Here is a 21101-nt window from a genome sequence, read left to right on the forward strand (position 1 = left end):
CTTAGAGCGCCCGGTGCGGTGTGCGCGGTGCCGTCGCCGCCTGCGCCGCTGCCCACTGCTAGTAACGGCGCCGCGCCCGCAAGACTCCCAGCACCACTGCCCTATTTATGTTTTTCATCAGTGCTATACTGCACCCTGGATTTATCATTCTTTCTGTGTGTTCCTTCTGAGAGAGACTGTACAATTATCTTGCTGGTGGGTTTTGGGTCTCCACTACATCCCTGCCCCTTCACATTGATTTGGTTGTATGTTTTTGAACTTCTGATACAAGTTCCCGTTGACACCTCATGATCACACAGGCTGGTGTGCTGCTTGCGTGTAGGCTTTGTTGCTTCCCTGCTAGATGTCCACTTGTTTGACTACAAGCTTTTCAGACCCCAGATACTCTATCTTTTACTGGCCGGACACCATCAGCTTTCTTCACCACATTCCTCATGCACCCATTTTGTCTTCAGCGATCTTGTCAGGAAGGTGAGTATCAGACAATGTCACATTATTAGAACCAACTATTCTTGTACTGAGGTAAGATTTAAGTAGAGGCTCAAAGTTTGTGGAAACATTTCATTTGATATTTCATCAATTTCTGGAGTCCTGTCTCAAGAAAAAATTAGAAAATCAAGAATAAAGAAAACTTCCTCAATCAGATATCTTACTAGGATATCTACAAAAGTCTCTCAAAACATCATCACACTTCACTGTAAAATGCTGAACACTTCTCCTCTGAGATTAAAAACCAAAGGTCCACGGTGTCACTTCTGTCCCACTGAGTAAAAGGCCGGAAAAAGAAACAAGATATGGAAGACTTGTGAAGAACGCAAAGAAGCTGTCAGAGATCACATGAGCATGCATGCAGACAGAAGGATAAAAACATAAACTCTCAAGAGAGCCACGTACTCAGGCACTGTTGTGATGTGCTACTCAACAACTCCGACTGAAGGCAGACCTGACAGGCCGAGGAGAGCTTCCCTGTCTAGTTCCCAGGTGGGAATCCCTATAGAAGCAGGCTGCCAGCAGGCTTCCCTCTGCACCCCACCGAGCCGCTGCTGGGTTCAAATCATCGCCCTTTCTCTTAACCGCTGAGTGCCTAGCAGGGCTCCTGGACGGAAGTACAGCTAAAATGTAAGAAGAAACTGTCCTTCTAAATAACAGCCACAAACTGTTAGAAAAGATGTCATTTAGGAGAAAAGGTTAGAAGTTAACTATAGAATCACCATATGACCAGAAATTCCACCCTAAGCATGTGCCCAGAAGGACTGAAGGGACTCAGACAGAGGCTTACGCATCAACCAATCTTCATGCTCTCCAATTCCACTTCTGAAGGGCCGCCTTTCAGAATGTGTGTGTGTGGGGGTGGGGTGGGGGGGTGAAGCGATGAAGAGGCGTGAAGGGCAGAGGACGGGTGGCCGTGGCTAGGGAGCCTGAGGACACAGGCATTTACACAGGCAATTGAATCACAGAGAGCATAATACACTCACACATGTCTGTCCAAGGATGGAGGAGGTCTGCCTGTGTGGAATCAGCAGCCTGCATCAGGATCTAGGGTTGTGATGTGCGATTACAGTTTTTTCACCAGTGGGAAAAACTGAGAAAGTGGCCAGGGTTTTCTTAAACTGCAAGTGAGTCTTTACTAGTCTCAGGAGCGATTTCCGTTACAGAAAGGAGAAAATATCAAAAGGCTAAGAATAAATCTCCTGGAAGACATGCAGGAGCACTATATAGAAAACAGTGACCCTCAGGAAACGGCCGCAGCCCTCTCCAGGGCAGTCAGTCTCGAGACTGTAAGCCCTCACCATCTAGCCACCTGACCTCTAGCAGCCCCACTGCCACCAAGGCAGTCCAGCCTCACAAGGACCCTGAAGGGGAGGGCAGAAAGCTCTGTGGGCTTCCGAGGCTGCAGCTCTTGACTCTCCCTCTGACAGGCCACGGACTTCACCGCTGCAGCTGGAGTCAGAGAGGAGATAAACAAAGGGGTGTGCTTGGGTTCCAGGAAACTGTGACCCACAATACTGGCCACAGCAGGACCTGGCCTGCAGACTACATTTCAGTCTTCACCATTTCAGCTGGTTTCAGGCCGAATGGAAATTGGCAAGTTCACTGTGAAATGTACCTAGAAAAGCCAGGGCAGAGAAGAGTCAGAAACAATCTTGACTTTGAACTGAGAGGACAACCTGCAGCTGTCAGGACACAGCGAGAGGCTGTGGCAACGAACACAGTAACAGCCAGAACAATGGGGCGGAGGGCGCCACTCAAAGGGGATGATGCAAAGGAATACATAAAGAACAGTCCTTATAATAAATGCTGCTGGGTAGACGGCTTAATTTTAATTTTTAATTTTTAAAAATTCAAAAAACACCTCAACAGCATACCATTCATAAGACTCTATTCCAGGTGGTTTCAAAAACAAACCACATCACACCCTCCACCCTCGAGTCCGTTCTGACTCATAGAGGCTTGTTCGTAGGGTCTTTACAGGAGCAGACAGCCTGGAACCCCTGCCCTGTGGTGAGCGGCTCAGTGACTGACCCACAGGGCCAGCAGGGCGCTTTCTGTGAAAACAGGACAAGTCAAAACTAAGGCTGCAAGGAAATACCAAAGAATGTCCTCATGACAGTAGGGTATGAGGCATAAATCACAAAAAGAAAATGAATTATACTACATTGAAATTACTGCTTCTCTTTATTACCCTATCAGCACTATTGAAAGTCGTGTTATCAAAGGCCGGCCATGCATATCTGCAGCACAAAATCAACAGGAAATGCCAAGAGAAATAGCCTGGCAGAGAAAATGGGCCAGAAGCATCCTAAAAGAAACCTAAATGGCCAATAAACACCTGAGTGGTACTTAACCCCATGAGCCACCAGGAAACCCAGATGAAGGCCACCTAGACTCACCCTGGGGTGGAAGGGCACCTCATCCAGGGCCAGCCAGCTTTCTCATCCAAATGCTAAAAGCCTCAGTCCACGGCAGCATCTCTTGGTCAGTACACTAGCCCCCTACTAGCCGCCTTCCCATGCCAACTCAGTGGGTTTACCTGCTCCGTCTTCCTTGCGATGAGGTTGCCGATGGTCTTGCTGAAAAAGCTGGCGAGCAACGGGTTGAGGGGAGGCTCATGGTCCAGGAAGCCATACAGGAGGTCCAGCAAGGACTCGTCCCCACCCAGCCTGTCGTTGATCTGCGGCACATCAGAGGTCAGCAGCTCACAGGCGGTGTTGGGATATCTACAAGGGCACAGGCCAAGCAAGTGCAGGAGAAATGAGCTTTCTTGAGACCCTTCTAGGAGGCTGCTGACATCACCTGCCTGGTAGGATACAATTTAAAATCAGAATGAGAAGCCAGCGACCCTCAGGCTGCCAAGCACACGTTTTGAAGATGCCTTTTCTGGCCCTTCACACCCTCCGTTTCTAGACCTGTTCTCTGGGCCCCTGCCTTCACCAGGCCCCACCTGTGATCTCCCCTCATGCCGCCACAGAAGCTGCCCATCCTCCTCCTCCATTTGACTCTCCAGCATTGTGAAGACGCACACAGACACAGCCATTTATGGCCTACCTGGGAGGCATGGCTAGTAATGGGCACCACTAGCTGTGAACACTCGCTTCTTTTCCACTGGACATGTCAATCACAGGCAAACGCTGGCCATCCAGGACAGAGCCCACTGGGGGGTCCCTGCCTTGCCATCAACTGACCCAGGAAGAAGGCCTCAAAATACCCACCCACCCATGGTATCAGGGCAGCTGTGGGCGGCTGACATCCCACCAGGCACATCAGTGAGTGAAGGGTTCTGGGAAGCTGGGCAGACCTGGTGACCTGACTGCCAGCACCTTCTTCTGGGTCTCCTTGTCCCTCTGAGCTCATCAGAGATGAGTGGGACAGCCCCCCTAAGCTTCTGTGGCGACAAAGGGACTAGTGTGGGAGACAGCACCGGGGACGACTCCCTCCTCCCTTCGCCAAATGACCAAGGCCTGGTCGCTGCAGTCCACAAGAGGCAAGGTGCGTCCGCAGTGCCACATAGGCAGGCTGGGCTTGTGGGCTGGCCCAGCCCACAGTTAGGTCAGCCAGCCTGGTGGGCAGAGAAGCTAAGGGTCCCACTGAGCAGCCAGTGCAGGTCAGCAGCAGAGAGACTGCTGTCCAGTCACACTTGCTGTCAATGAGATGGGGTGGCCAGAGTCAGATGATGGGGTGCCCAACAGTGACCGAGGTGATGGGGCAGGAGGACAGTGAGCCCCTGCAGAGCTGGGAAGGAGGTGACATCCAAAATCAAACACGTGGAAAGACCACAGCATAGTCAACTGGTACTGGGAAGACAATCCTAAACAGAAAGGGCTAGAAAAGAAACTGCTCTTCCAGGGGCAGATAGACAGACACCATGCTGGCATCATGCCTCTGAAAGCAAAGCTGGCCTCATCCAACATTAAGTCAAAACAACAATAGACGCTGGTGAGGGGCAGACAACGGGCACCCTCCCCACCCCCACTGCCGACGGGGTTGTCAATGGGGCGGCATGGTGGAGGGCACTGCACACTGGCAACAGAAACCCCACATGACTCAGCACCTTGCTCTACATGCTGTGTGTGTGCTGGAGAAATAAGGGCTGCGCCCCAGACAGACACATGCACACCCATGCTCGTCGCAGCATTGGTCGCCACCAGAGCGCCCATCAGTGGAAGAACAGTACACACACTTTGGTACATATACACATGGAATATTGCAAATCCCACAACATGGATGAACCTGGGGGCATTCATTATACAAGAAAACTGAGTCATCCACAAAAGGGCAAACAGTGTATGAGGCCACTGTTATAAAAATTGAAGAAAAGCTTTTCACACTAAAAGAAACATTTTTGGTTTTTTCCCCCCAGGATACCAGGGGAGGCAGGAGGATTCACTGGCTAAAGGGCAAGTGTGCTTGGTAACTCGGGTGAGGGGGCGGGACAGTAGACAGTAAGAGAGAGGTTAGCCCACATGATGGGAGACATAGGAGGAGTGCAAGAGTCACCGGAAGCAGATCCTGACAAGAAGCGGGTGCTAAGACAGACACAAGGGCCAGGGTAGTGTGCAGGGAGTGGGGCGCACCCAGGAGGATGTAGGTATGACGGAGGACACTAGTGTGTGTGCATTTACCTTCACTGTCAATATACCCATGAACACGGCAAAGCACACGGCAGTCGTGAGAACTTCTGACACATCACTTTGAGGGAGGGAGTCAGTGGGCCTGGGGGCTCAGGATCACAGTCTTAGGGACACCAAGGTCAAGCTATATGACATTGTCTACAAAGACAATTGTGACAAATGATTTAATGTCAACTTGAAGATGTAAGAAAGGGGTGGAGTCCAACCTGTCAATTGGGTCACAGCCTGGTGACGTCTCCTTGGGGGTGTGGTCTTCTCAGAAGCCGGGGAAACTGGCAGTGGCCCTCCCTCTGCCCCCTTGCCTTCCTGCCTGCTGGGACTCTGCCACTGAACCTGAGAGCTGTTGGCGCTCTGCCATGTTTCCACTGACTGTGGATCCACATGACTCTGCACCCACCGGCCAGTAATCTTCCTGCTTCCTGGCTCACCTTTCTACGCCACTGACCTTTGGCTATGTTCTTTCTTACACACAGATGGGTGTCACTGAATTTGTTTCTCTAGACAACCCGGCCTAACACAACAGTGTTATACATCCGTCTTTGGTGAGCAGCCACTGGAATCCTAAAAGCTTGCCATCTGAGGTGCAACTACTAGTCTCTCCTTCCCAGTCCAGAAGAAATGCAAGTGATGACAAGTGAAGACACATGGAGCCACAACCCAGAGAGTAAAAGAACGAGACAGCACCAGCTACACTACCAACTGTTCTACAGGAACTGAATTAGAAGGTCCTGGATTGGGGAGGGATGGGTGTGTGCGGGACGGAGGGTGTGCTGGGATGGGGTGAGAAGCATTCAGGGGGATTTAGAAACTCAAAAGTATAAAAAAAGAGAAGGCTTATTAGTCAGAGAGAGACTGGTGGAATTGCCAAGACGATGATCCTTCAGGTCTAAAAGTGAACTCACCTCAGTCAATCAACCGTTTAAGATCACAAAGGCAGCACTGATCCCAAGACAAAGTCCAGAGGGTTAGAAAAAAGGAGATGGAAACAGGAAACAGTGAGGAGGTGGAATAAGTGATGTTACATTAAGGGGCTTGCAGTCAGTGGGATTAAACAATATGTGCATGAATTGCTGAATGTAAAACTGATGACCAGCTGTAAATCTTCATTTAATTCACCAGTCGTTGTTAGGTGCTGCCGAGTTGGTTCAGACAGGTCCAACAGAACAAAACACTGCCCAAACACAACTGTTCTTACATTTCAGCCCATCATTGCCGTCATTGTGTCCATCCATCTCGTTGAGGACCTTCCTCTTTTTCTCGGCCCTCCACTTTACCAAGCATGATGTCCTTCTCCAGGGACTGGTTGGTCTCTCCTGACAACACGTCCACAGTACCTGAGATGAAGTCTTGCCGTCCCTGCCTCTAAGGAGCCTTCTGGTCATGCTTCTTCCAAGACAGATCCATCTGTTCTTTTGGCCAAGTGACATTTCCAACAGTCTTTGCTGGCATGGTAATTCAAATGTATCCATTCTTCTTCCATAGTCCTTACTGAACGTCCAACGTTATATAAGACAACTAAAAACACAAAGGCTTAGATCAGGCACATCTTAGCCCTCAAAATAACATCCTTGCTTTTCAACACTTTAAAGAGGTCTTGTGCGGCAGATTTACCCAACACAAAGTGTCATTTGATCTCCTGGCTGCTGCTTCCATGAGCACGCATTATGGATCCAAGCCAGATAAGACCCCTGGCATCAATCTTTTCTCTACCCATTGGTACAGTTGTGAGGACTTCAGTCTTCCTTACATTGAGTTGTGGCTTCAAGTCCCTGGCTTTCAGCAGCTAAGGTTGCATCACCTACACAGAGCAGATTGCTCATGAGCCTTTCTCCACAGCTGATGCCATCCAGCTTCTCTGATTACTTGTTCAGTATACAGACAGCTTAAGTGGAGTGAGAGGCTACAACTGGGATGCACTTCTTTTCTGACTTTAAACTATGCAGCATTCCCTTGTGCTGTTTGCATAACTGCCTCTAGATCAACGTCTAGGTTCTGCATGAGCACAGTGAAGTATTCTGGAGTTCCCATTCTCAGGGCTACCCACAGTTTGTCATCATCATAGAAAGTTGTTTTTTGGTCGGTTTGTTATTTTTTTAAGCACAAGGCTGCTTGGACAGAAGTGTACAAATGGCTGCATGAGGCTGCCCGCCCTGAGTCCTGAAACAGCACGTACTAGACAAGGCTGAGAGGAGAAGAGCCATCGTCAACATGCATGATCCTGAGTGCATGGCCTCCAGGGCCCATTGCAAGATACCATCTAAGAGAAGACCCTACCACAAGGAGGGCACTAAGAATGGGAAAGTGGTGCTGCCCTCAGCACACAGTGCTGGAGGGCTCAGGACACACTATGGCAGGATGCCTTGGGCCGTACAGGATCACTGGAGGAGCATGGACTTGGTGTGCTGGGCTCTGACTCTCAAGCAGCTGGCCAGCCCATCCTTACCTCTTGTTGAGTGACCAGCTCTGGCTCACCCCTGGTTGGGGACAATGAGACCACTGCCCAGCACCATCAGCCACCCTCTCCCACATCTGTTTTATGGGCGACAAAAATGTCACCTTGGTGTCTGCTGGCTCTTTCACTGTATTTCTCAAAAGGTCCGGAACCTGGCAGGCAGGCTGTTCAGGCTCTTCCAGAACGAGGCCAGGAGCGCCTGCCCGTTTCCAGCGCAGAGTCCCCTGGCCACTGCTCCCAGGCCTGTGGGCAGTACTCTCTGCAGTGGCCCCACTGAGCAGCATGCTGGCTCTGGAAGGGAACTCCCTCTTGTGGTTGGAGCTCTGTCAGGCCAAGGGCTGCTGTAGGCAGGTGCGGTTGCTGTTATTTCCAGCTCAGGAGGGTCGCACACGGCCCCACCCACTTGCCCCAGAACAGCCCCAGGCTTCCAGCAGGAAGGTAAGCTGCCGCCTGACCCTAGAGGGCACAGAAACCACTTCTCAGGAGCAGGAAAATACCTGTTCACTCTCCTTGCTCAGGGAAAGGGGGCCTCTCTGTCACCCAGGCTCCAGACGATAGGGTGAGGCTGCCAGGTACTCAGTCAGATCTGCAGATGGAACCTCATACTTGGGAGACTCAAGCTTACCTGTCAGAGCCCTGCCAGGTCTGTGGCCATGCCCATTGTGTACGCTCACCCAAGACTGCCTCCAGCAGTCAAGGACTTGCTCCAGATGCCACAAAGCCTAGTATACTTGACATCTTTGACAGAAAAGTCCACTAATCACTGAACGTCATACATAGTTAACCTTTCACACCTTTCAAAACCAGTCTTAACCCAACTTTCTCCTCTGGCTACTGTACCACCCTAACTATCCACCCACCCCACCACCCATCCATTCCAACAACCACCCACCCACATACTCACCCACCCATTCCATCCACCCACCCACTTACCCACACAGTTCATCCATCCATCACCCACCCACTCATTTATCCATTCCATCCACCCACCCACTTACCCACACAGTTCATCCATCCATCACCCACCCACTCATTTATCCATTCCATCCATAACCCACCCACTCATCTATCCAACCAACTATCCATGCATACATCCACTCATTCAGTATCCATCTTATTCATTTTATTAAAAAAAGAGACCAAACTGTTGTACTATTTTAATAAGAGTAATATATGCACATGGTTTAACAAGTCCAGTGTATGAGAGGGCTCATGATGAAAACCAGTTCCCGCCCCACCACAGTTTCTCCCTTTTCAGTCTCACGTCTCCTACTTCATTACACACTCTTTCAGCTGCTTTCCCTACCTCCTATTTCTAACCAGTGTGTGACACAGTTATTCCTTCCTGCTTCACCTGTTGTAGGCATCACAACAATTGACTTCCACCAACTGCCCTCGCCCTCACTGTCCCTGTCAGTTGGTAGAGTAACTTCCCACTGTGCATCTGAGTAAGAACAGATGTGGTGAGGTGATGTTTCTTAGAATGGCTTTTCCATCCATGTCTTTGTAACTCCCACTGAAAGACTGGGTGGGACCATGAAAACGGGGTGTGAGGGTCGAAGAACAAAGACAGCATCTCAGAAGCAGGAGGAGACACTCCAGGATCATCAAGCGCAAAGAGCCACTGCCTCCATTCGAATCGCTGCCGAACATGGTGGAGGATGGAACTGGCAGCACCAGGGGCTGAGGCAGAGACCATGGGACAGAGCAAAGGAGCCAGGCTGAGACAGTGCAGAGAGACTGCAGCCCTGAGACATGAACTTGAATGGCAGGCGGGCTTCCTGGCCCACAGAGACAGAGGCCAAGGGGACAGGGGACTGAGAGAAGCTTGGCTGCAAGCTGAGGAGAGGTCCTGTTGTGGACCAAAGATTATATCCCTGCTGTTTTATGATCCTGACTTGTGGTAACCTGTGAGCAACGTGTGGCCCCTGTAACAGACTGCCATGGGAGGGCAGTCAGGTTAACAGTAGGGAAAAGAAGGATGGAGGGTGGGAGCCTTGGGCTGGTGGGCGTTGGTCCTCCTCCTCCCCACTGAGGCTGGAGGTGGTAAGATGTGGCATGGGCACCACTTTCTTAACAGTGAACATGGCACACATGTACCCAACCATCCTTAGCATCCCCGGGCAGCATTCCCTCACTGCAGACCTCTCCCAGACTTGGACAGAAAACCCTCCATGAGTGTCACTGCCACTTGGGCACACCTTGCCCGAGCTGACAGGAGCAGTTGCTGTCCCCAAACAGTGACCCATGGCCCGCCTGCCATGCAGCAGTACATACTTGAAGCGGACCTTCTCTTCCATGTCGAGGGGCGGGTCCTGCGTGATGAGGCTCACCAGCTCTTCCATGCACTGTGGCCGGCACAGGAAGTCCAGCAGCTTCCGGTTCTGCGCCTTGCACTCCTGCAGGAGGTCGTCCTCATCCATCAGCTCCTGCAATGTCACGTCCTCCTTGTCCAGCAGCTTGTCAACGTGCGAGGCAGCGTTCAAGTCAAACTTCCAGAACATGGTGACGCTCAGGGGGCTGCAAGAGAGGCCCCAGCGTCACATCCCACCGCCACCCCACCCAAGCTCACCGCCCCGCCCTCAGCAAACTCCATACTGGAGGCCCACAGTGACAGCTGCTGGCTACCTGCCGCTCTTCAACAGCTTGGCCCCACAGGAGGTTGCCTCCTCTAGGTGGCCCCCCTCCCTCAATAGCCCCCACATGCTTGCCCAATACTTGATTCTGTTGGCTGACCCAGTCTGAACTCTCCCATGTGTGGGCTCTTTGGTCACATCTGCTATACAATGTTCCTCTTATATGAGAGAGGTACTGCCTCCCACCCCCACCCCCTCAGGAACAGAACACCATCTTGACAAATCAGACCCAAGGCATCTCCTGTCACTGGACCCACTATTTGACCCCCACCACTGTGAGTAATACCCAGAGTTGTCCTTCTAGTTGTCCCTCCAGCCATTGGCTCTCCCTGGACTCTCCAAGAGTGGCCTGACTCAGTCACAACACTTTCCACTGCTCTGGAGTAAAATAAGAGCCTGTTAGCACAGTGGTTAAAGCACTCAACTGTTAACCAACCGGTGGTTTGAGCCCACCAGCTGCTGCAAGGGAAGAAGATGTACCCGCCTGCTTCTATAAGGATGACAGACTGGGAAACACTAAGGGTGGCTGTAGTCTGCACCGCACCAGGTCACCGTGAGTTAGAACCCCCTTGACAGCAATGGGTCTGGTACAAAATAACATCTTTACAAAACATATATCTTTAATTAAATCATAAAAAGAAACTAATTAAATCATTACTATGAGATTATAGATCTTCTCAAAGTTATAGAAATTATTATCTGTGAAACAATGGCAATGGTAAACAGGATTTATCTTTTCTAAATTGTTTTACTGAGAAATATTAAACTCTGTCTACACTATGAAACCAGACTGCTCTGAGACCCCCAACACCAAGTCTTCCCTGAGCACCCGCTTTTTGGTCACATCTTCTATACTGAGTCAAAGGTGTTTTCAAACCTCTGCACCTGTGCACACCCCCGAGGGCCCTGCCTTCAATCTGCTCACCCACTACCAATGTCAGTGCCAACATCCATGTGAGCTCACTGATAGCATGCTCAGGAGCAGAGGTGTGGTCCCTGTGGGTTACCCACTGGCTAACAAAACATCCTAAGCAGCGGCAGTGGAAGTGCCTCCTCGGCCCATCAGCGTTACCACCCTCAGCTCTTGGTGCTCAAGCACAAAAGGACAGGAGCAGTGTAACAATGGCAGGCCAGGTGCCATTCTATTTACATGTGACCTTTCATGCCTCTGATCCTCTTTGACCACAGTCTCCTTGTCCTTCATGCCCTTACTGTAGGGCTCATACCAGACAGCTATCGTTTTAGGAAAGCTATCATTAGATGCTATTTACCTCCACTCACAGCCACCCTACAGGGCAGCAGAGAAATGCCCCATATGGCTGCCTAGCTGTATCTTTATAGCACCTGACAGTGTTTCCATACAGTGCTCAGGGTTTTCAGCAGCTGCTTCCTCCAAAGTGGGCCGCTGAGCCCTTCTTCTTATGACCCAAAAGAATGCTCAAATGATAGCACATGTAAGTAAATGTTTGTTAAAGATCATTCAACAACGGTTGTAGCAGTACACTGACAGTTGACAGGGAGCTGCCAGAGGTTCAGGCCAGATTCAGAAGAGGACATGGAACAAGGGGTATCACTGCTGACATCAGACGAATCTTGGCTGAGAGCGGAGGACAGCAGAAAGATCTCTACTTGTGTTCTATTGACTGTGCAAAGGCATTCGACTGGGTGGATCATAACAAACTATGGATAACCTTGAGAAGAATGGGAATTTCAGAACACTTCATTGTGCTCACACAGAACTTGTCCATGGATCGAGAGGCCGTTGTGCAAACAGAACAAGGACATGCTGCATAGTTTAAAATAAAAAAAGGTGTGTGTCAGGGTTGTCTCCTCTCACCACACTTGTTCCATCTGTATGCTGAGCACATCACTAGAGAAGCTGGATGATGTGAAGAAGAGTGCGGCATCAGCTTTGGAGAAAAGCTTATTAAAAACCTAAGATATGCAGACGACGCAACCTTGCTTGCTGAAAGTGAAGAGGACTTAAAGCACTTGCTGAAGATCAAGGATTGCAGCCTTCAGTATAGGTTGCAACTCAACGCAAAGAAGACCCAAATCTGCACAACTGGACCAATAGATAACATCGTGATAAATGGAGAAAAGGTTGAAGTTGTCAAGGATTTTACTTTGCTTGGCTCCACAATCAATGCTTGTGGAAGCAATGAAGAGATCAAAAGAAACACTGGATTAGGTAAATCTGCTGCCCAAGACCTCTTTAGAGTATTGAAAAGGTAGGTTGTTATTCTGAAGACTAAGGGTGAGCCAGACCCAAGGATGCAAGACTTTCATTTCAAGTACTTTGGACCTGTCAGGGAAGACCAGTCCCTGGAGAAGGACGTGCTTGGCCAAGTAGAAGGGCAGTGAGAGAGGAAGGCCCTCCACAAGATGGAGTTGCAACAATGGGCGCAAGCACAGGAAGCATTGTGAGGCAGCGCAGTGTCTGACTCTGTGATGCATCAGGCTGCTAAGAGCTGGAGCCGCCTCACCGGCACTTAAGAACAGCTCTTACAGAAGCAAACTGCCACAGCTTTCTCCTGCAGTATAGCTGGTGGGTTCGAACTGTCCACCTCTGACACACAACACTGCACCAAAGGACTCCACACTGAGGATAACACCAAGGCTGCCTGCACAGGAAGAGCCCGCAACACTCCTACGCTTGCCAAATTCCGCGCCCGCCCCCACCCCCACCCCAAATCATCTTCTAGGTACACAGCCCCACCACAGCACTGTGCTCCTGCCACTCCCTTCTGACAGCATGTCTGCCTCATGGAGGCCAGGGCTACAACAGGCAAGGGTGAGGACCTGTTCTGAGGAAGTGTGGGCGAGTGGTAGGACAGTCAGTGGGAGGGGGTTTTCTGATTTAGGCCTGCTGACATGATCAGTTACCATCAGAAGAAATAAGTTAGATGCCCATACCTGTCACTACCAACATACAAATCCCTAGTGGAGGATCTGACCGTGCAGCACCAGGAACCAGACAGAGCCCCAACGTTGAGCGATGGTGGATGCAGAGAGTCCTTCAGCACCTCTTCCGGAAGCAGTGGCAGCAGCTGCAGAGAGCTGCAGGCAGAGGAGCTCTGACAGGTACAGGTAAGAGCTGCTCTTCACAGAGAGAGATAAGACAAGGCTGCCCGCCTCTGGCGACCCTGACCCCTGACGAAGGTTAACAAAGAAACGTGTGCGTATAGGGGCGGGGGTGGGGTGGAGGGGGCCACAGAGAACAGCAGTGGCTGAAAGGCTGCTGGCTGTGAGAGTCTGCCAAGGCAGATGAGGTCCAGAAAACACCAACTGCCAGAGCACGGCATCTCATCTATTGAGGGAGAAGGGTCAGTGACCCCAAGGGAGCCCCTCCAGGAGGTGGTCACAGGGACAGGGTGGACGTCAGATCCAGTCTTATACGAGTGCAAGCTGACGCAATGGTGACCAACAGCTATTACCAGCCTGCAGCATTTCAATGAAAACAACAGTCTGACACAGGACCCTGACCAGGATTCTCACCCAGCCACCATCCCTCACAAGCCTGACTGTGCAGCAGGACCTGCATGCCAGTTCCTCCTCCCCAGCCAGGACTCCAAAGGCGCTGAGCCCTCATCACAGGCTCCAATAACCAGCGGGCTGTCCAGGACCCCCACCTGGCTCCAAGCTCTCCCCAAGCATCCAGGTCAGCCCCAGGAGAAAGGTCAGAATCCAGGGACTTGCATTAGGAACATGACCACTTTCTCAGTACCCACGGACAAGCTCCCTGCTCAGATGATCCCAGTCAGATGGGACGTCTCTCTACCTGTCCACTAGGACACAAGAGGGCTCCCTAAGAGAACTGTCACTATATACAATGAAAGCAGAGGGCGTGTAAGTTCAAAATGTCAAAGGAGAAACACAATGACCCAGGCTCAGGATTAGGGCAGTCACTGTGAAAACATAAAAAGAATGCCAGGGCACTTCAAGAGGTTTGTGAAACGTGGGAAAAAGCTAACCCTCACAGCATTGATCTTAAACTGTGAGTGCTAAAAAGTAAAGATGTCCTTTTGAGGCCTAAGGTGTGCCTGACCCCAGCTACAGCATTATCAGTAACTTTACATGTACATGAAAGCTGGACGATGACTAAGGAAGAGTGAAGGCTGATTCCTTAAGTTACGGTGTTAGCAAAGAGTATTACATGTACTGAGCCTGATACCAGATTTCTTTGAGCAAGTGCTCTGTGTCCTGGCAGCCACAGGCTCTGCCCCACAGGCACTAGAGGTGCTCCTCTCACTGGGCTGGCTGCCCAGACCTGGCCCCATCCTCCACCATGGCCACCTGGAGGACAACTCCAGTGCAGCCCCTGGAGAAGCCAGGGGAGATCCCACTCCCTGTGCGTGTGCTTGTGCTTGTGAGATGAGCTATCTCAGGTTCTACCTGGAGCCTGTCTGACAAGCTGTTGGCATTCGATCTAGACTGTCAGGCAGGAGGTCACCGCACCTTGCAGATAGATGCTTCTCCGACAACCAAGCAAAAGGAAGGCCAGGTTCTGCTCCTGGGTTTACTGAGTACACCGTTCGTTCGATAGATGGTTGCCACCAAGAGGAAAAGCTGCCCTACAACCAGAAGCTCCAGACAGGAGCTGATCCCTTTCAAAAGGAACATTCTATGGTAGAGACTGTTGCCAAGAGAGATCAGAATATAAGCGCACCTTGTTACCTGTCTGACCACAGAGCAGTTCTTGAAGATTTATGATCAAATCCCTGCTCTACAAGTTGCTCAGTTACCCAACCTCTTATGCCTTGGTTTCTCATCACAAAAAGGTGACAAGAGCTAAATCTCTGGCTTTTCTACTCCCAAATTCCCAGTCCAGGGAGAAGAGGAGAAAAACAGATGGAGGCGTTGGGCCAGAGAAGGGTGGGGGCCATGGTCAAGCCCACTCCACCTCAACATCATCAGGCTGGGAGCCTGAACTCAGCGCTGGTGGAAGTATTTATACCACAGAAATCAGTAAATGCGGCCTATCGGGAGGGTGAAGAGCCAGATGCTCGTCACTTACCAGCACCCCACTAGGTAAGACTGAGGCTTGAATTCCATCTGGACTGGGAAACCGCACTGGGGCCCAGGAGCACAACAAGTCAAGGAACATACTAGACCACTGCCAGCCACCATGGCTAAGTTACCATCTAGGCTGGGGGGTGGGGTGGGGGTGGCACAGCACAGCGGGGTGAACTGGGTGAATAATGAAAGTCCAAAAGCAAAGAGAGGCAGAAACCCTAACAAAAACACAGGTTAATCATGATGATCCAAATCCCACAATTCACAGTACAGCCACAGTAATCGAAAGGACCTGGTACTGGTTCAATGACAGACACAGAGGTCAGTACTGAGAACCCACAAATAAATTCATCCATCTATGGGCAGCTAATTTTCATCAAGGGGTCAAAGTCATTCAATGGAAAAAAAAGCCTATTTAACAAATGGTGCTAGCAAAATTGGATATCCATTTGCAGAAAAATGAAACAGGATCCATACCTCACACCATACACAAAAACTAATTCAAAATGGGTCAAAGACCTCAATGTTAAAGCTAAAACCAGAAAAGTTCCTGGAAAATAACATAGGGCGACAACTATGGTACCTGTTTTGTGTGTTTGTTTTTAAATAGATTATCAAACACAATAACAGATGAAAAAGGCAAACAAACAAACAATTACGTAGGTAGCTCAAAGAACATGGTAGAACTGCCGCTGTGGATTTCCAAGACTGTCACTCTTCATGGGAGGAGAAAGCCCCAACCTTCTCCTGAAATTAGATAGCTAGGACCTCCAGCAGTATTTCATATACTAGTGGGGTCCCCTACAATGAACGATTTTCAGTGGAGCTTACAGACTAAGAACAGAGTAGGAAGACATAATAGCCAATCCACTTCTGAGGGATAAGCCACCGAAAACGTTATAAATAGCAGCATCACAGTGTGATACAGTGCCGGAAAACGAGCCCCTCAGGATGGAAGGCACTCCAACTATGACTGGGGAAGCGCTACCTCCTTGAAGGGCTGCCTCCTCAAAAAACCTTATTTTGCTGATGGGGCACAACTGAAAATGAAAACAGACAGCTGCGAATACCCATTAGTCATCGTAACATACTCTGTACAAAGTATAAAACAACAACTCCTAGGCAGGAGGGAGCTGGAAGGGCCGATTTGAATCAGACAAACCAAAAGGGTTACTATGCTGGGAAAGATCGATTCAAGAGGAATATGGTCTTGTTCATCATCAAAAGAAACACTTCAAGATCTATCTTGAGTACAATATTGCACGTAGTAGGATAATATCAACATGGCTACAAGGAAATCCAGTTATACAACTGTGATTACATTTATGCACCAATAATGCTAATGATGAGTAAACTGAAGAATTCTACCAACTTCTTCAGTCTGAAATTGAACAAATGTATAATGAAGATGTACTGATAATCATTGATGATTGGAATGTGAAAGTTGGAAACAAAGAGGAAGGAACAGTAGTTGGAAATGGATTTGTGATAGAAACACAGCTGGAAAAAAGAAGTTAAAAAAGAAATGAAGCTGGAGATAGTATGATAGAATTTTACAAGACCAACAACTTCTAAACTGCAAATACCTTTGTCAACAAAATAACCGACGACTATCCACAGGAATCGAACTGCTACAGCTGATGGGGAAAGACTCATTAACAACCTGTGATGTGCAGATGACACAACCTTGTTTGCTGAAAGTAGGAGGACTTGAAGATCAGGGACAATAGCCTTCCATGTGGATGACAATTCATTGTAAAGAAAACCAAAATCTTGACCACTGGTCCAACAGACAGCATCATTTTCACCAGAGAAAAGACTGAAGTTGTCAAAGGTTTCATCTTGCTTGGATCTACCATCAATGTTCCCAGAAGCAGCGGTCAAGAGATCAAGTGACTGCACTGCATGGAGCAAATCTACTGCACAGGCTTCTTTACAGTGCTAAAGAGCAAAGACATCGTTTGACGGCCCTGATGTACACCTGACCCAAGTCACAATGTTGTCCATCGCCTCACATGCACATGAAAGCTGGACAGTGGAAAGGCAGGCTGCAAAGGAATTGCTGAGTTTGAATGGCGGCTGGTAAAGAAGGCTGAAAGGACCGTGGGCTGCCAGAAGGACATACAAATCTCTCCTGGAAGAAGTACAGCCAGAAACGCAAGACTTCACCTCGCAAACTGTGGACACACGAGCAGGAGAGAATAGTCTCTGCAGAACATGGTGCTTGGTAAAGTACAGGGTCAGCAAAACAGTGCAAGACCCTTGATGAGATGGGCTGACAGAATGACTGTAACAATGGCCTCAAGCTAAGGACAATTGTGAGGATGGTATAGGACCAAAAGTGTTTCCTTCTGCTGTATATGGGGTTACTATGAGTCACAGTGAAGTCAATGGCATCTATAACAGCAAACAATTTTATCAAAAGGGTTGAAAAGACAATCTATTGACTTGTAGCCCCTACCCCCCCACCCCCACCGTCCAACCCCCAAATTCACTTCAACGTAGCAGGGCCATGATTTGCGATGCTGCGGCAGTTAAGCAATGATGCAATCACCCTTGGAATCAGCCCCTATGAAAGGTGAGGGGGTCAGAGTTGGGTATAACACTCTTGCTCAGGACACAGCCCTGACCCATGTGAGGGGGGTTGCCCTGGGGTGTAGCACAGTGATCAGAATGAGAAAAAAGAGCAGCCTTCAGACCTGGCGGGGCTGGGGGGGGGGGGGGTCCCTGCACTGGAAGACATGCCAAGCAATATCTAAGCGTGCTGAAATGAGAGAAGAGCCTGTCCCCAGAGTTGACAAAAGAAGGAAGCCTTCCGCTAGAGCTGGCACTCTAAGTCTGAACTTCCAGCCTCCTACAGTATGAGAAAATACATGTGTTTGATAAAGCCATCCACTTGTGGTGTGTCTGTGGTAGCAATCCGAGGACAAGACAACATGGAATCAAACCTTAAGGAACAGCAGAGCCAATAAAGGCCTCGTCTCTATAACAGAAAACGTTAACAACCCAACAAAAGGATAAACAATGCAATTTAAAAAACAGGCAAAGAAAATGAAAAGGCATGTCACCAAAGAGAAGGTTCATGTGGCTTTAGAAACACATAGGAAGGCACTCATGGTCACCACCAAAGGCCCAAACAAACCATTGCCAGCAGGTCGATTCTGATTCACCAAGAGGGCAGAGCAGAAGTGTTTCATGGGGTTTCCAAGACTGTACGTCCTTAGAGAAGCAGACTGCCTCTTCTTTCTCCAGAGGAATAGTTGGTGGGTTTGAACCGCTGACCTTGCAATTAAAAGCCTAATGTGTAACCCACTATGCCACCATGGGCCCTTTCTCCCCATCATTAGCCTTTCCACAATCTACTACCATATTGTCAATTCCAACTCAGAGCGACACTGTAGGGCATAAGAGAAGAGGACGGCTCTAGGGTTTCTCCAAGAAAAGCAGGCTGTGTGTACATCAGAAGAATTTGCCAAGAGAGTAATAAAAGAGCACACAAACTGAGAAACATCTTTAGCAATGACACATCAGACAAAGGTCTTATTACTAAAATCTACTCTGCTAGTCTTACAATAAGAAAAAAACTAATAGCCATTAAGAAGGTGAGTAAAAGACCTGAACAGAAGTTTCACAAGGGCAGAAATCTAAATGGACAATAAACATAAGAGAAAATGTTCCCAATCATTAGCCATAAGAGAAATACAAATTAAAATAACTATGAGTTAGTACTTAACACCCTCAAAGATAACCCAATTCAAAAATCAGAAAGCAACAAGTATTGGAGGGGCTGTGGTAATATAGGAAACTTTCATACACTGCTGGTGTACCTACAGGTGTATGTAGCCATTATGGAAATCAATTTGGTGATACCTAAAACAGATGGAAATAGAGCTACCATATGACCCAGCAATCCCCCTAACTGGGCATATACCAAGAAGAGGCAAGAAACAGACCCACAGTTCACAATCGCAAAGAGTTGCAAACAACCTAAATTTCCATCAATGGGCAAATGAATTTAAAAATTCTAGTACATAAATACAATGGAGTACTACGCATCCCTAAAAAGCAGTGATAAATCCATCATGCACATTGAAGCACAGAAAGAGTTGGAGGAAATTATACTAAGTAAAGTAAGCCAAGCACAAAAGGGTAAGTACAACGAGTTCACTGAGGTAAGCTTAAAAAGGACAAGGGGCTTAGGGAAAAGCTACTAAATGTATAAATTCCTGGGGTGAGGTCCAGGCACTCGCAGGGGTCAGACCCAACTCAGGGATACATATGGCAGCCCACTAAAACGGAGAAGAAGGAAAAATAAAAGAAAGAGGACGTGAGTTGGGAGGGAACAGGGCACTAACCCACTCATGGGGAGGGTATTATTTATGTCTCTACAGGAAAGATAGAGGGACCAGACCTCAACCTGATGTGCCAAGACTTCAAGGCAACATAATGGCATGAAGCAGTTGGGGACAACACTGGAGACACAGTGCAGGTACTGTGGCTAGTCTGACCCCACACCCCCCACCAGGGCAAAACACAAAGGGAGTGCAACAGAGCAGCAAGAGGAGCAAAGCAATGAAGTCCCTGAGGAATCTCAAAAATAGATTTTGGGGGCAGGGCTTAACACCTCCATCACATTCAATCAGAAAACACTCATAAAGGTCAACAGACAGACCTAGAACTATCTGTAGGTTTTAACTTTTTTTTTTAATGTCTATCTACATAAGATAGGCAGGATAAACAATCCCAAGGAAAAAACATTGAGACCAATGGTTCCTGGGCGACATGGGAGAGGGGGAGGTGGGAGAAAGGAGAGGGGAGCCAACAAACCAAGGGACAGGGGAACAACAAGAGATCTAAAATCTATGGCGAAAAGGGCATGGAATGCCTGGTGGAGTCTAATCAAATGCAATGTAGCCGAGAGGAATCACTGAAAGCTGTATGAAGGTTGAACATGATAGAAGAGCAAGAGGAATGTAAAAGGAAACAGAGGAAAGAACTAGGCAAAGGACATTTAAAGAGGTTAAAATACAGGCATGTACATATGTAAATATATTTATATATGACAATGGAAAATCTATATACATATATTTATAGGTTTCGTATTAAGGTAGCAGATATACATTGGGCCTCTACTCAAGTACTTTCTCAATGTAAGAACACTTTGTTCTATTAACCTGCCATTCCATGACACTCACCTTCCCAACACCATCGCTGAAAACAAAGCAGGTGCATAAGCAAATGTGAAGAAAACTGATGGTGCCCAGCTATCAAAAGATATAGCACCTGGGGTCTTATAGGCTTGAAGATAAACAAGTGGCCATCTAGCTGAGAAGCAACAAAGCCCACAAGAAAGAAGCACACCAGCCTGTGTGATCACGAGGTGTCGATAGGATCAGGTACCAAGCATCAAAGACCTAGAACAAAAAATCTTATCATTGTGAATGAGGGGGAGTGTGGAGTGGAGACCCAAAGCCCATCTGTAGACAAATGGACATCCCCTTACAGAAGGATTTCCAGGAGGAGACCAGCCAGTCAGGGTGCAGTATAAGACCAATGAAACATACAACTGTCCTCTAGTTCTTTAATACTTCCCCCCACCAACCCACTATTCATGACCCCAATTCTACCTTACAAATCTGGCTAGACCAGAGCATGTACATGGGTACAGATAAGAGCTGGAAACATAGATTACAGGACAGATAAACCCCTCAGGAACAATACTGAGAGTAGCCGTACCAGGAGGGGAAGGGAGAGGTGGGAGGAAATAGGGGGAACCGATCACAATGATCTACCTATAATCCCCTCCCAGGGGGATGGACAACAGAAAGTGGGTGAAGGGAGACATCAGTCAGTGTAAGACATGAAAAA

At 48.7% G+C, this 21101-nt stretch overlaps 1 protein-coding gene across 4 annotated transcripts in view; it reads right to left on the minus strand.

The window, feature by feature from the left end:
• The window catches only part of PPP6R2 (protein phosphatase 6 regulatory subunit 2), a 60575-nt gene that overhangs the window by 22234 nt on the left and 17240 nt on the right, over positions 1 to 21101 (minus strand). For all 4 annotated transcript variants that reach the window (XR_006680352.1, XM_045293166.1, XM_045293154.1 and 1 more), the window contains 2 exons: positions 9859 to 10101; positions 3032 to 3218 (listed from right to left, as the gene is read on the minus strand). Coding sequence is in view for 3 of the 4 variants with exons in the window: in XM_045293166.1 (XP_045149101.1) it covers positions 3032 to 3218; positions 9859 to 10085 (414 nt within the window). In the remaining variant the exon portion in view is untranslated. The remainder of the gene's footprint in view (positions 1 to 3031; positions 3219 to 9858; positions 10102 to 21101) is intronic.

This window comes from Echinops telfairi, unplaced genomic scaffold, assembly GCF_000313985.2.
Source record: "Echinops telfairi isolate 266 unplaced genomic scaffold, ASM31398v2 ScPeMD7_2;HRSCAF=8, whole genome shotgun sequence".
NCBI classification, from domain to species: domain Eukaryota; kingdom Metazoa; phylum Chordata; class Mammalia; order Afrosoricida; family Tenrecidae; genus Echinops; species Echinops telfairi.